The sequence below is a fragment of the Austrofundulus limnaeus genome, unplaced genomic scaffold (assembly GCF_001266775.1).
Source record: "Austrofundulus limnaeus strain Quisiro unplaced genomic scaffold, Austrofundulus_limnaeus-1.0 Scaffold6, whole genome shotgun sequence".
Taxonomy (NCBI): domain Eukaryota; kingdom Metazoa; phylum Chordata; class Actinopteri; order Cyprinodontiformes; family Rivulidae; genus Austrofundulus; species Austrofundulus limnaeus.
This window is the reverse complement of record NW_013952408.1, coordinates 3,479,629-3,495,511: the sequence shown is the minus strand read 5'-3', so window position 1 is coordinate 3,495,511 and position 15,883 is coordinate 3,479,629. Positions and strand designations below refer to the sequence as shown.

Sequence of the window (15,883 nt, the reverse complement as noted above, 5' to 3'; positions counted from 1 at the left end):
GCAAATGAACATAACGGAAGTACAAAAGAATGTTTTATATCCATCCATCCATCCATCCATCCATCCATTTTCTGTACACGCTTCTTCCTTTTCAGGGTTGCGTGGCACCTAAAGTCTTTACGCTATATTTTTTACTGTGTTGTCAAATTTTATTGTAAACACACTAAATATTGTTTGTACAGTCTGAGCTATAGGTGATGTGTTTACTGAAGCTACTTCAAGGACTTAGCGATGGGACCTTGGGGTGAACTTGCTGGGATGTCCAGTCCTTGGAARATAAAGAACTGTTTGTGAAAAATCTTCCCTTATTTCCTTTTGGAATCAGTTGGAAATGATAACATTTGCTGAATTTATAGGAGATTTCTAAATGTTTGTTATGCTGCTCAACTTTGACACTATTTTCAGCTCTCATAGAGGCTCTGCTCACACTTCGTGGTGAACAGGAGTTGTGTGATTGGATGAGAAGCACCTGGCTGCCACACACTTTGCTTTTTTGGCTTTGTTTTTGGGGAAAAAATGGCACAATGCATTAATCATGTGTTTTTGCACATTGGAATTAATAAGGACTTGGCATAGAAAATCCTTAAAAATAAAAGTACAATAAACTTTCCTTTTCACATGACTGCAAGTAATGGCAGCAAATATTTTCTTCTTTCTCTCAGCCCTCTTAGCAATTTCATTCCTATGCATGGAGGATGTTGTGAAAGCTCCCTCTGCATTGCTGTGTTCTCTTTCTCAATCATACAGCGAGAGTTTTTTTCAAACAATGTTGAAAATGCTGTATTCGTAATTAAGATGTCAATGTGATTTGTATGTATAAGCCAAATGGAATTGAGTAAACTGTAGTAAAAAAAATAAAAATCCACTTTGTCATATGGATTTATTGGTACAGTGCAGCTGGCTCAGACCAGAGACAAAACTGGCTGTTAGACGTGCTGCTGCAGTGACRACGGAGATGATGTAAGTGACTGTGTTTAGCGCAGCCCAGCAGATATTTACTGCCCATCGCATGCGAGTTATCCTCTTCAGCCCGGCTTGAAGAGGGCATCACGTTTGACGTTTTGGACTGCAGCTCCGCCTAAATCTGGAGCAGCCGTGTGGAAAAGCTTGTGGGGATTTAACAAGGATCTTTTCACCTTTGCGAGGCCTTTGTCATGATTTGGTACACAGTTAGGCTAATCACTGGTCACAGGTTTACTGACGCAGGCATTGATGCAATGGGAAGAGAGCAGCAGTTTTCCTGGACTTATTTGATGCAACTGTCTCATGAATAGTTTACGCTTACACACGCTGATCACTGAAAGAGGAAATATTGCATCATTATGAAATGATCTAGTGCTACATATTTCACATATTCCTCCTAAAAATACTTATGATCAGAACTATAGTGCATAGTTTAATGAAGGAGGAACAACAATAAAATKTAATTGAGTTACGTGAAGTCTGCTGCCTTTCATGTCAGAGTTTTAGATTAAGCTAACACAAAGAGTTGTGTAGCTGTTTTGGTCAAATCTTGAAAATATCGTTATGTCCAGTTTGTGATAATATTGTGAGATATCACACTCATTATGGGGTGTGAATGATTTTCAACTACTACTACATTAAATTTTAGTTCAATATTTGTTAAATTGTTCAAGTCGTAGMCATCTTTTTGTGTTTTTTAAGGTCAGTTGGCTGTGGCAGCCATCTTGAAATGGGTTGTCTCCAAAATGTAATCAGTTGTAGATGCACATCTAATGATATTTCCATAAGTTTTACTAATATCTGTCCAGTGGATTATGAGACATTTTGCTAACAGACAGACTCAGTTAATGTAAAAAAATAAATAAAATAAAACTAATTTCTCAGAATATGGGTGGAGTTCACTCTCAGCTACCACCACACCAAATTTTAACTCAATATCTATAAAAGTGACTGAATTACAGCAGTTTTGTGTTTTTTCTTTAACATCAGTTGGCTGTGGCAGCCATCTTGAATCAGCGTATCTCCAAACAATTATAGATGTGCATCTAAGGATTACCTTCTAAAAGTTGAATTAAAATTCTTTTGTGGTTCATGAAATATTTTGGTAACAGCCAGCCACACATAAAGACAGGCAGAAACATTAATACTTGCATTTCCTTTCAGGTGATAATTAAGTCCTGCATGTTTTCTATTTTTAATCCTCCTTTAGATCTGCTTTAAACCATAATGTTAGTGTTTACACAAAATCACAGGTACAGTAAGTGCAAGTTTTTGAGCAGCTGCAGCTCAGGCTTTTCATCCCCAAAAGACTCTGTAACATGTAGAAACCTGCATGCTCATTATGTTTCTGTTACACTTCTCCTGGATCTTTTAGCCAACTGCTTTTCGTTACCACATAGCTAATTCTGTCACAGAGACAGAGAGAAATACGCCAGACAGCTCCCTTCCCCCTCCTCCTCCTCACCTGTTGCAGACAAACAGTTGTACATTGCATTGTTACAAACTGAGGGGCAACCACCCCCCCCCACAGCAGAAAGCCCAGTCTGCATGAGCAATCCTGCAGATAGTGATGCTTCGTCTGGGTCGATTTGCCATGAGATGATCTGGCACCAGACTCTGAGGATCTCACAGATAGAGGTTTTTTTTTAATTATCACAATTTTAATCTTATTGTAGATTTAGGCTCATTTTCTCTGCAGGACTTCTTTTTTTGTTTTGTTTTTGTTTTGATTTGCAAGCTGAGATTTCATGGCCATTTAACATGAATCACAATCAGATTATTACAACCTGTTTCCAAAACAAAATGTTTCAGTAATATACATTTTCATGAAAGCAAAAAATAAATAGATAAAAAAAAACACCACATTGCTTTCTGAATGAGTGCTGATTGACTGGGATGTGCTGAAGTTGCAATTAAAGTTGGTAAAGATAAAATAAGCAGAACTCTAGCTAAAAGCTAAAAATGCAAAGTTCTAGCTTAAAGCAAACATAATCAACTTGCCAGCAAAAAGTATCATAATTTAGCTAGAAGCTAAAAATATCAAATGTTAGTAAGAAGCCTAAATTATCAAAAGGCTGGTTAAAAACTAAAAGTAGCAAAACACTAGCTAAAAACATCAAAACTAGCCTAAAACCAAAACTAGTGTAAGGGTTTACTTGCACTCTTATAACAAAGTTATAAAGAAACTATTTAGCAAGGATCTCCTATTTTCGGATGGCTTATTTTCAAAATAGCAACTAAAAGCTGAACATAGCAAAACCTTAGCTAAAGGTATAAAAAGTAGCAKAACAATAACTAAAAGCTGAAGGTAGGAAAAGGTTATTTAAAAGTAGCTAAAAGAAGACGACACAACAGTGATAGCTGCAAAGTCTTATAAAATTGTTAATTTTTTAAAAAATTATTTCCCCAACTATTTTTATTTATTTTGCTGTTGATTAACTGGTAACAAGTCAGTATTATTTTATTTTTTTAACGTGCCTCAAAGCGGCTTACGCTGTCAGAAAGAAACAATAGGTTTAGCAGTGAAAACTTTGACCAAAATTTGTTTTGTTTTTTTACAGTCTCCTCTAAGAATTTAGAGAAATCTTTGTGCACATTTAGAACAAGGTTAAAAACACAAAGTCGTCATGATCTTTGTGCTTTAGGTGACACTGCTTTGAAAACAGACACACCTCTTTTCTGTTTCCGTTATAATTTATAACTATTTTTTAAAGCCTGCTTTGTCGTGTTCAGGCACACCCAAGTTCCTWGTCCATCACTGGGCCAGCACAAAAACTGCATTTACATACAGAAGAATCACTAATGTACCCAACAATAAGAACTTTATTTGAGTGGGGAAAAAAAACGTGACTATTCAAGGAGAACCCACCCAAACACAAAGATAAAAACAGGTTTTAATCAACAGAACCTGAAATCTTGAGGTAAGCGCCACTGATTAAAATAAATAAATAAAAATAATAAATTATGCTGCTACTTCTGGGCTAAATCAGCCTATATAAGAGACACTGAGTTAATATAGAAAACAGTTTTTTGACCTGACAAATCTTAATTTGAAATTCTGTTCAGAAAAGTCTTGGCTTCTGGGCTGAAGGTTAAATCGACCATAAACAGATTATATTAAAATATTTCAGGAAGAAAACACCAAAATGAATTCTGCATGAATGCAAATGACTTGTTTTGGGGAAAATCATGTATATTTAATATATAACTGAGCATTTTATGTTGTCTGAGTTGTTTTTTAGTACAATGAAATATCTCACTGATAGGAATGCTGGTGCCTTTATTAAAATCGTTGTGACTATTTTAGATTTATTTTATCAAAGACCCTGAGAATGTTTGACACCAACTGCACCCAAGGTCTTGCTAGACGTGAAAGAACACAAATCAGCTGTTGGGATTCCCTACTTTATTTAAAATATAACAAAAGGATTCATTATAAACAACAAATCTGATTGTTAAATTCCTCTGCACAGAATCAGACACAAGAAAGAGGTCACAAGTTATTAAACATCTTTTATTAAGAAAAAAAATCTAAAATAAAAAGGAAAAGGTTTATCTTTAGTTTTTAAGCAGTTTGTGTCCTTGCATCATAAATAATTTACAATTGTCTAATATGTTTAATATGTTGTTTTCATGCAGTTTTTCCATATGATTTCTTACCAAATCCCTGCATGTTTTTTTCATTATCATTTACCACAACATTTTGGAGTCATGTGTGTTGTTCAGAATTGCCTGCATGTCTCAGTTCTACTTGTCAACACACAGTATTTACTGTCATTTCAGTTTGTCAAATTTATGRATAATCAAGTCAAGAGACATGCATTGCTACAGAAACCATAATCCTAGTTGTTGAAAACGTCTGTGAGATTAGCTGATATGACTAGAAGTTACACAGTCAGGGCTTTTTCTTTAAACATTTTTCATTTCTCTTTGGGAACAAGGTCAAGCACGTGTGACGTTAGCGGTTCATCTGTTGGGATAAACTAACAGGATTTTATTTTTCAAGTTTTTTTCTGTTTAGATTAGATAATTCAGGCAGCAAGTCCTTTTCACCACGTGTGAAGTCGGTTAAGACATAGAAAAATGTTAATGCGGTGTTGTTAAACTGGTGTTTGGTCTTGTGGGAYGTGGTTAGTTCTCTTGGATTCGGAYGTGTTAATAAGAGGAGATCTGGTTACCTTATGCCTCGTATCTGTAACACAGAGCAGTCAAGGTCAGGAATTTAAGACGGGCGGTGAAAGGCGAGGAGGGTTGTCCATACCTGTCACAGTTCAGGCCCTGACCTTTGTTAAAACCAGCCCCCCGACCCCACCCCATCGAATGACAGTCTTATCTAAAGCTGCTGCAGATGCTATGAAGGCCAGAGGAGCAGCTCAAGTGTTATTCCAAGTCTATCAGCCACACACTTGTCAACGTGCTTAATGTCTTTTTTACACCACGGAGATCCATTCATGCACGGCGTGTCGTGACAATGTATCAAGCTCTGTCCAAACAGTACCAACGCGCAGCAGTGTTTAGGTTGGCAGGATACAGTTAGAGATGCAGCAAAGCCTCATATATCTTGTTTTCATGGAACAAATATAAAACTTAGCAACCAAAATAAAGACTTGATATATATTGTCAAAGCTACAGAGAACATGATTGTTTATTTATTTACCGTTATTTTACCAGGCAAGTCCCATTGAGATCTCAGATCTCTTTTTCAAGGGCGGCCTGGGCCTGAAGGCAACCTATTGTACATGTTTTGTGGGTTGGGGGAAACCGGAGTACCCGGAGAAAACCCACGCAAGCATGTGGAGAACATGTAAACTCTGCACAGAAAGACCCCAAGTCCGAACTGGGAATCGAACCCAGGACTTTCTTGCTGTGAGGCGTCAGTGCTAACCACTGAGCCATCGTGCTGCCATTGTCGGTTGATCCATCTCAACATACGGGTTACTGTTAAATACTTCACTGATGAAATAAGTTTTTTTTTATTGGCACAAAAGAAGCGACACACAGCTCTGTTTTTTTCTAGAGAATTATTTATGCTGAAAAGATGCGCAGGAACAATGATGGCTGAATGACATCATTAGCGACGCATAATTAAGTCAAYGTTTTCCAACCCATCGTCTCACCCCACTAACCCTTGCTTGTAGAATTTGTGATGGAGGCTTTGGAGGATCTGCTCATGTTATCGCCTCCACAAGAACAAGCGTTGGGAAAGGTCTTCACTGCAATGTGTTACTGATGGGTTCCTGAAAGCGTTGGCAAAGAGTGCTTTTCTTTTTTTTTGTTGTTGTTGGAGGGGGGAGATGTGGGGCTATGTTTGGAATTTGTAACGGGTCTTCACTGCATGCCAGCCGGCACGTCCTTTAGCCTCTTCACCCTCCTCCCCTCATGCCATCACAGCGCGTGTGAACGAAACATCCTCAGCAGAACTGATACTACGCAGACGCTTCTATTAATAAAATGACAGCGCTCATCTTTTTTTTCCCTCCTCTTCTATTTGTTTTTTTGTGCATCCTGTTTGATGCGGGAGGAAATGCTCTCTGATTAATTTCAGGACACACCCTGTTCAAAGTTTAGGTTTGCAGGAGACGTTCCTGCAGTCTGGCTGATTTCCTCTGTAGCAACGTTGATTAAAGACGAATTGGGGACTATTCCTGGTCTGCAACCTGGAGATTTTGTTGTTAGTTATTAGGGTTTGTTGACAGTTCGCTGAAAACAAAGCCATACAAATCTCCAGTTGACCCCTGAACTCTCTCACAATGCATCAAACCAAAGGGCTAATTTGAGGCTTTTGATTCTATAAGTAGGGAGAAGACTGCTCGAAATTGTGGATAATTTTAGAAAAGAGTCAGCGATTCAACGGGCCGATGCTTCTGTCCTGCTTTGATGTGCTAAAACAACTCTTTTGCTTCATGCAAAGGGGAGACGGAAATCTGAATATTTTCAGCGCCTGCTTGGCTTTTTATCAAGGTGTTGATGGATGAATGACGAGTGTGGGCCTGCCCTCATCATTCCCAGGAGAGACAGCCTGCAGAAAGGTTTTTTGAAGATAGCTAGGCTACAACATTTTAGTCAGTTTTGCTTCATCAGCTAAGCATGTATTCTTATAGTAACTCTTAGTTTGAGCCTTGTTACATCTTACTTTAGATTCTTTTCCAACATTTTGAGAAACTGTACAGGCCTTTCGCAATAAAGAACAAATCGATTAATCACACAATACATTAATATGAGTGTATTTTCTTCTTCATGCTTCCCTCTKTTTTACACCTTAGCACATGGAGGAGTGAACTCTTGCATCAGGTGCAGGGCCTCGTTAACTCTGAGGGCTACGTGAAGAGGCACCTAGCTAAAGGAGCATCTTTGGCTTTCAGCTGGCGATTCATCTTCAGGACTCCCTCAGGGCGTCACGCTGAACCTTGGGTTCACAGAGAGTTGTTCATTTTTTACACTACGTAAAGTTCTTAAACTTTGTAAAAGGGCTGCACTGATTGGTGATTGGCCAGAAAACTGCGATCTTTAAAAAGTCTTGACCTGCCGATTAGAGTTTTGATCGATAGAGATGTTTTAAAAACATATAAAACCCTAAGAACATGTACAATAGGTTGACTTCAGGCCCAGACTTCCCTTAAAAAAGAGATCTGAGATCTCAACGGGACTTGCCTGGTTAAATGATGGTAAAAAATACAAATTAAAAATAAATAAATTAAAAAGCTGACACTATCAGATGTTATAAGGTCAGAATACACCTTCAATGTTCCAATCTTATTTTATTGAAAAACATTGAACAATGCCCTTAAAACAACACAAATGAGAAGTCGATCTTTTCCACTGATCTTATCCAAGTATCAGCCGATCTCCCAAAATTAACCCCTTAACAGTCTAAAGATAAGAACCGGTGGAAGTTGTCTGACATAGTTCACAAAAGCGAAAATAAATAAATAAATAAATAAATAAATAAATAAATAAATAAATAAATAAATAAATAAATAAATAAATAAATAAATAAATAAATAAATAAATAAAAGCCCCCAGTAGCATCTGGAAACATTTAAGGGAAGAAATCGCACCGTTTTTGCCCACTGGTGGAAAAAAGACTGTAGAAAATCGGTGCCGATTTGTTGTTACGCCCCTACTTGGGGAGAGCAATGGGCCCACTTAGGAGGCCTCCGCTCATATGGATTTTATATCCATCCCCACTCACCATAACCATACGCACCTACTTCCAAAGCAGCGTGCGGGTGACTGTAGTTATTTTATGAAGCCAGAGGAAGACGCGTAAAGAATAAATTGTGCCGGCTTTATGTTGGTTTAAAATGGTCTTCCAACAGTATTATCATTTATCGTGATAACTTCTGAGACAATTTATCTTCCAGCAAAATTTCTAATCATGACAGGCCTAGCTGTGTCCTTTAACAGGTGTGTAATGAGGTCCTTATGTGGACACTGCAGGTGTCTCATGCAGTTTGGTGTAATTCCCAGCAACGTCAAATCAGTGAAGATCAAACAAAAAGCGTTTTCTCACAAATGACCTTTCTGTTCTACAATGGTCAGTCAGGCTTAAATTAGCTGCTTTCAGGGTTTGTTGAATAATGTTGATGCAATGCAAAGGGGAATGAACTTCACTGAGCATCAAGAGCCTGACAGAAGCCATCACTGGCTGCATTTTCTGCCCTTGTATGGCCTCCATATTTCGATGGTAGGTGGAGATAAAGAGTTCAGAGAACAAACAGAAATCAGTTTAGTCTTTTCACTAACCTGGCTGCACCTGCAAAGGTTGTTTGAACTTTTTTTTTTTTTTGGTGCCTTTTGCTGCAAGTCAGTCAAGCTCCAGGAACACAAACCCTCATCTCAAGGCAGGAAAAGCCAATTCAGTTTCAAGTCATTAATTCTGCTGGGATTTTCTTTAAAGCAACACAATGCTGATGTTGACGTTGTGCCCAGAGTTTCACAAGAAAAGGAAATAAGAAACCTGTCAGAGACCAAAAGCTGAGMCTTTGCTCAATAGAAGCAGCAGAGCACAGGAAACTGCAGCGTTCTTTTGCCAAAATCCGCTGTGAGYAGTGAGTGCCTTTTGTTTAGCCCGCTCTTTGTGTTCTGGTTCTCAGCTCTTCCATGTGGCGTACGTCCTAATCAAGTTTGCCAATTCACCTCGTCCTGACCTGTGGGTGCTGGAGCGTTCCGTGGACAATGGCAGAACGTTCTCTCCCTGGCAGTACTTTGCACGTGAGTCCAACTAATTCTGTTTTATAATGATTCACTTTTTTATTTGATGAAAAAAAAARAAGATTTACTCTCTGCTCTGTTCCTTAGATACGTTTTTGTTAGATTACAGAATCAGGAGCACGGATGTGGTTAATATTAAAGCTGCACGATATTGGGAAAAAAAAAACTGACTGTGATTTTTTTTCTAACCCTGCGATGTATATTGTGAGATGACAAAATACAGGAACTTTCAACAATTGATTTGAATAACACCTTAAGTTCTGCTGCCATCTTGTTGTCGATGAACCTGCACTGATCTTACGTATTTTCTGTGCGTGTTTGTTGTGAGTTATTCCTGTTTTTTTATTGCTTGCTTTTTTGTGCTTTTTTTCCCTTCTATTATGCGCAAAAGTGAATTGCACTTTACCAATAAACAAACTTAATGTGTTGCCTCTGTGTCGAGCTTAGTTTCTGTTTCTATCACGTTTTCATATTAGCATTCATGCTAAACTATATTTTATCTCTTTTCCTCCTCATTAATACCATCACCATCTTTCTCCACAGCTTGAAAATTAATAAATATTTCTCCGAAAAACGCTGCCGTTATTGTCACAGTTTTGCAACAAAACAAAAGTTTTTTTTACACACAGCCGCTTTCGCCTTTGAAAGCAGCCCGTCAAAATAAAAGCCATATCATACAACCATGTAGTTCAATGACTTATGTTTGCTTGTTGATTTAATTTACCTGATGCATTGCAGCGATGTGACTATTGCACATGTACTTTGCGATGATGATGATCAAATCATGTATCGTGGAGATGATACCTAATAAAACATCCAGATCCAGCTTAAATCTCATCATCAGAACCCCTGAGTAGAGAGACAGACACGAAGTACAGTGAAAATTAATAACTCCTGTTTCTTTCCTGCTGTGACACGTTAAACTGTCTGCCATTAAAGAAACCTATAATGAAGATGGATATATATGTATTTCCTGGTGGATGTTTAATCCCTGTGCACCGATTAACCCGCTTAAGGCAGTTTAAGACAGGAAGAATGTGTGCCCCCATATATTTGCGTGTGGTCCAGTTTTTTTTGTTTGTTTTGTAGGAGCCTTAACTCAGTTCACACCATTACATTATTGGGACTTTGATTCCTATTAATCAAAAGCCCATCCACATGATTTAAAGTGCAGACAAGTTACTGTGTAAAGGTTGGGTTTGGTCCAGATTAAAATAAGACTTAATATAATAATGTCATAGTGTGTTCTTTTCTGCTTTTATCTTGTTTAGACAGTGGATTGAAGTTAAATTTTCACGGAAAAGGACGTGAGGTTCTGATTGAAGTTAGGTTAAGTTTAAGATTAGGCATCAACTTGTCCTAGTTAATGTTCTTTTAAGGGTTTGGTTTGGACTGCACACAGTGAAAATGAGTCGATGCAATGTCACACGAAGACAGCCGTTGTAAGTGCCTGTTTGTGGTTTTAGGAAAACAAGTTGGGAAAATCAAAACCTGACCGTGGAGGAATCTCACTTTTCCCCATAATGAGGTGAAACTGGAGGCAAACCCAAATACCAGGCTTGCAGTTTCACCGCAATTCCAAATTACCTGAGTAAATTAATATGTTTTATGGATTTCAGAGCTATGAGTTATGGTATGAGACATAATGTGACTCATTAGGTTTACACCCCCAGTGTTTTCCTTCATATATAAATCCTCCAAGTTCCTCTTGATTTATGATTTAGAGTTTTACAATATGAAGGTTCAAGAATGTTGAAATGTGCACAATATTAGAACTAACATTACTTTCATAACTTTTATTCCTTGTCCAATTAGTCAGTAGCAGTATGAATTAGTATTTTCCCCCATAATAAAACAAAAATGATGGCAAAGCAATGCAAGACCACACCGACCTCTCTTTTTAGTGTTATATTAGAGATGAAATCAAAACATATCAATGATATCTTAAAGTGCCTGTGACATGTCTATCCATCAAATACAAAAAAATCAAAGAAAACATACTTTTATATAAGAAACCTTACATAAAACATGGGATTTTACCCATTTTGTCCCATAACTGGCATATTTTCTTTTGAACTTGGCTCAGCCAAAGTGAAACAGGAAGTGACATCAAAGGGGAACTCTTTAAGGAAGAGAACTCTGTAATCTTTGGTTATTGAAACAATATTATTTGAACTCTGACTCGTCTTCATCCATCTCTGATAGTGACTCAAAATAATCTAAAGAAATATCAGATTCTTCTCTACAGTCTGTCGTTAGTTGTTTTATCAATGCTTTGTTCCATGCAGGCATTCCCCTTTGACGTCACTTCCTGTTGCTTCACATGCAAATATCTCAACAACTGTTCATCTCAGCAGCGGGAAATTATTTTTGCAATATGCTAATAATGTTATCTTTCCGATAATGCCTTTATATTTATTTTTAAAAAATCCTGTCACAGGCACTTTAAAGGCTTTTTGACAGTATGTTTTGTTGTGTACTTAAAGACTCTAGGAGTGCAGAAAAGTTTAATTTAGTCTCTCCTGGTGCTGTAGTTTTCCCTATTCCCCATTGCGTTTTCTGAAGTATTACGTCACAGTATTTGCTACAGGACTGCTAAACAAGGTCATAAATTTTTGGCTAATCAGTTTTAAGAGTCCTCGATTCTGCAGGTTTGTCGTCTTCATATAYTCTTAAAGTCCGGGTCAGACTCACAGGCGTGAAAGAGGGGCCTGTAGAGCAACATGAGAAATTCAGACCAAACTATTGCAGCTTCACTTTAAACAGTATACAGTAGACCACAACCTAAGGATTCAAATGTGAAAAGAAAGGATTTAAAAGCACAATATGTCCCTGTTTAATGAAAATGTCACATGAATGGAATATGAAGTACAAGTTCCAACAAATATTTCCCCCCATTTTCTTCAGATTTAAAGCGTGAGTGTATCGAAAGGTTCAGAAAGCCTCCAAATGCCCGGATATTAAAAGACGACGACCAGATCTGCACCACGGATTACTCCCGGATCATTCCTCTGGAGAATGGAGAGGTAAAGTGGAAATTAGTCAAACGACAAACATTGCAAAACTGCTAGGTTCTAACAGCAATCTTGATTTTACACTTTTGCACTGTTCAGATTGTGGTTTCTCTGATCAACGGTCGGCCAGGGTCCAAAAACTTCACCTACTCGCCCGTGCTGCGAGACTTCACGAAGGCCACAAACATCCGCCTGCGTTTCCTCCGCACCAACACCCTGCTGGGCCACCTGATCTCCAAGGCCCAGAGAGACTCCACCGTCACACGCAGGGTGAGACACAAACGGTCCAAACTCACACTCAGGTGTCAGGCTGGYGCGCTGTCATTCCTCCATTTGGGCGAACTGAACTTACTGTTTCCTACCTCCTGCCTGCCAGCTTACTTTCTGCTGACACAGTCTGACTGCTCTGCTCGCACCTAATGTCAGATCCGTATCAAGTCTTCCTTGGACAGGAACAGGCTGCAGGTGTGAGAAATGGTATTTGCTGCAAACCTGTCAAAAATAATGTTTCCAAGAAAATCTCTTAAGTGATACAAATTGCAAAACTATTGTATATATCTCTGTGAAAGATGTAGTATAATTTCTCACCCAACGCTCTAATTCAGTTCGAATCTTCAACTCATCTCTTATGGTTTCAGTGTACGAATGATTCGAGCAGYGACAAACATTTCTCCTGCTGTGGTTGATGTTTCTAATAAAATAGTTGGTACTTTCAAATAGTTCTGGTGCTGACAATAATCTTTTTCATTTGCCGACAGTACTTCTATAGCATCAAAGATATCAGCATCGGTGGACGCTGTGTTTGTCACGGGCATGCCCAGGCTTGTGGTTCAGGTCGGGACCCGGACAGTCCAAACAGGTCAGTGAAATCTTCACGTTCAGTCGGGCCAGGTTGCCATTACAAACACTTCTTCATTATAAACGGATCTGACTTTAAATACATTTTGTTTTTGTACCTGGAGTTTCTACGWGTGCAGAAAAATTAAATTACATTTCTCCTGGTGCTGCGCAGATATCTGTATATTCTGTTTGGGTCATATTTTTCAACCCATTCAGTTTTCTCTATTTTCCTTGACGTTTCTGAACTATTACATAACAGAATTTGCAACAGAACTTGCCAAATAAGGTCTGAACTTACCAACTACAAACTTGTCATCTTTATCCTCCTCTGGCTCTGGCTCCAACATGTGAGGCTGGATGGACAAGTCTTCTGTTGTTGACATCTTTTAATTAATTTGTAAAGAAAACATTTCTGCACATTTATTTAGTTGTAAACACCGCTCTCAAGCTAGAATGGACTGCTCTGGAAGCTGGAGGGGGACACAGGGTGTGAAGTGCCTCGTTTGAATTTAAAGAGACAGCATCAAACTGAGTTAATATAAAAAAGGGTGAAAGAGGGGCTTGTGGAGTTACAATAAGGAGGAATKCRGACCAAAGCATTGGAGTTCCRCTTTATATAGACCGAAACTGAATGATTTCAATGTGAAAAAGAAGGATTTAAAAGTAYATTTCTCCTTATCCAGTGTTTTATGAGTTATTTTGCTAACAGACAGAGTTTACTTTAAATAGCATATGAGTAAGTTTTAAACAGAGATTTTGTGCAATCTGTTTGAGCTCAGGATATATGTTGGGCATTGGTCTTAGCTACTGCCACACCAAATTTCAAAACAATATCTGTAGAATTGAATGCATTATAACTATTTTTGTGTTTTAAAGGTAATTTGGCTGTGGCAGCCATCTTGAATTAGGTTGGCTCCAAATATTAATCATTTCTTGGCGACATCTGCTGAAGTTGTCCAGTGGTTCAAGACATATTTTGCTAACAGAGATAAAAAATAAAGAAGTAACAAATCCTACAATCAAAGCAAGGAAACAAACAAAACAAACAAACAAAAAAAAAACCAACATGATTTACAAGAACAAATGTTTACAATGATATAACCGGGAAGGTACATTAGATGTAACTTTGTGATGTGTAATAATTACAACTCAAACTATTATCAGATTAAATAAGTTTACAAAGACGCAGCTGTCCTGTTTTTTTTTAGCCGAAGTCCTCTGTTTGTTGAAATGAAAACACTTGATACCACGTTGAGGACAATAAAAGCATTTATTCTAGCTGTGACCCACAAACACAACAATAAAACAAGACTCAAAACAAAATGAATTAACACACAATAAATTATAACCTAAGAATTTTGAGGTTTACTTGTTTAAAGTTTAATCGGTTTTCACTGCATTCCAGAGACAACTGTTCTCTAAAAGGTTTGCCTTAACTTGATAATGAATCAGTGATAAGAAGCTTGTCCCGTTACCTAAAAAGCTAACAACAACCCAGTTGCTAAATCCTGTTATCTCATCTCTTAGACTCCAGTGTGAGTGCCAACACAACACCTGTGGTGAGTCCTGTGACCGCTGCTGCCCGGGCTTTAACCAGAAGCCGTGGCGCGCTGCAACTGTTGACAGCCCCAACGAGTGTCAGCGTAAGTATTCCTGTAAAACATCTCATTCAGCGTGTAAACACACTCCCCGCACTGCTGCCTCCCTGAATTACAGCCCCATGGAGAGGGCCGAAGTGTCCTCTCGCCTCGGAAATGAAATCCCCAGCGTGGATGCCCTGATATGGTGTTGTGTTGAGCCTCGGTGTGGAGGCGAGAGGACTTTCCACATATGGTGCAGGTGACGAGCAGCGCTGTGAAGATCTGGCTTCCTGATACCTGCTTTTCGTCTTCTCACCAACCAGCCTGGTCAGGCAGGCAGGCCTGCACCATCCTAGACAGTAAAGGGTTACGAGCGATGCTTCCCTGCAGCTATCTGAGTCTGGATCAGATGGAATATGACTCGAAAGCAGCCACAAAAGCAAAAACAGAGAGATGACGAAGGCCTATAATTCAGTCAAAGCACTCATTCAGTAAACTAACCATTCATAAACATTGACGAGACTCTGGGATGGTCCACAGGAGGATGATGTTCTGTCTTGTTTACTTTATATTTTAAGTTTTTCTGATTAACATTTGGTTTAAGGTTCTTAAATGTAGGTAGAGGAATTGGAGGTAATTTGTTGAGTAAATAGAAAAGAATCTGAGTCTGTGTGTGTCTGTGTCTCGGGGGGTTTCCACCACAGCCTGCCAGTGTTTCTCCCATGCCTTCGACTGTTATTACGACCCAGAGGTGGAAAAGAGAGGAGCAAGTTTAGACACCTTCGGCAGGTACAGAGGAGGAGGCGTGTGCATCGACTGCCAGGTATGAAATGAATATCATGTCTAAACTGATTCTTGTCAATGGGTGTGTGTGTTTTTGTAAAGGTAGAACTAGGTAAGCAATTTTCATAATAAAATTGATGGTAAAGTTTCATTTTTACATGTTGGTCTCATTTTTGAATGAGAGCCTCTTGATCAGTGATGATAGACTTGATTGTTGACGGTGACGTTTTGTGTTTCAGCCTCTGTCATTCAGTGAATGTTTTAGTTTAGTTTAGTTTATTTAAATAGTTTTATTCATTTCAATTAAAAACAAAAAAGTTCAGCACAACAAAAAAGAAACACAAATCTCATTAAATGAAAGGAAGCAGAAGAAGAAAAAAATCTTATAATATCTGACCCTATTTAACAAAAAAATAATAAATATAAAAATATATACATATTTATGCGCATACACATACGTACACACACTCACATAACATATATATATAT

General features: G+C 38.3%; 1 protein-coding gene across 1 annotated transcript in view; it reads left to right on the top strand.

Annotated features, from left to right (window-relative positions):
* LOC106534161 (laminin subunit alpha-3) overlaps positions 1-15,883 on the top strand; it is a gene marked incomplete in the record, with an annotated part of 65,827 nt that overhangs the window by 6,242 nt on the left and 43,702 nt on the right. Inside the window, 6 exon segments of the mRNA XM_014030712.1 lie at positions 9,060-9,177; positions 12,085-12,203; positions 12,291-12,461; positions 12,950-13,050; positions 14,559-14,674; positions 15,316-15,434. Of these exon segments, the coding sequence (XP_013886166.1) occupies positions 9,060-9,177; positions 12,085-12,203; positions 12,291-12,461; positions 12,950-13,050; positions 14,559-14,674; positions 15,316-15,434 (744 nt within the window).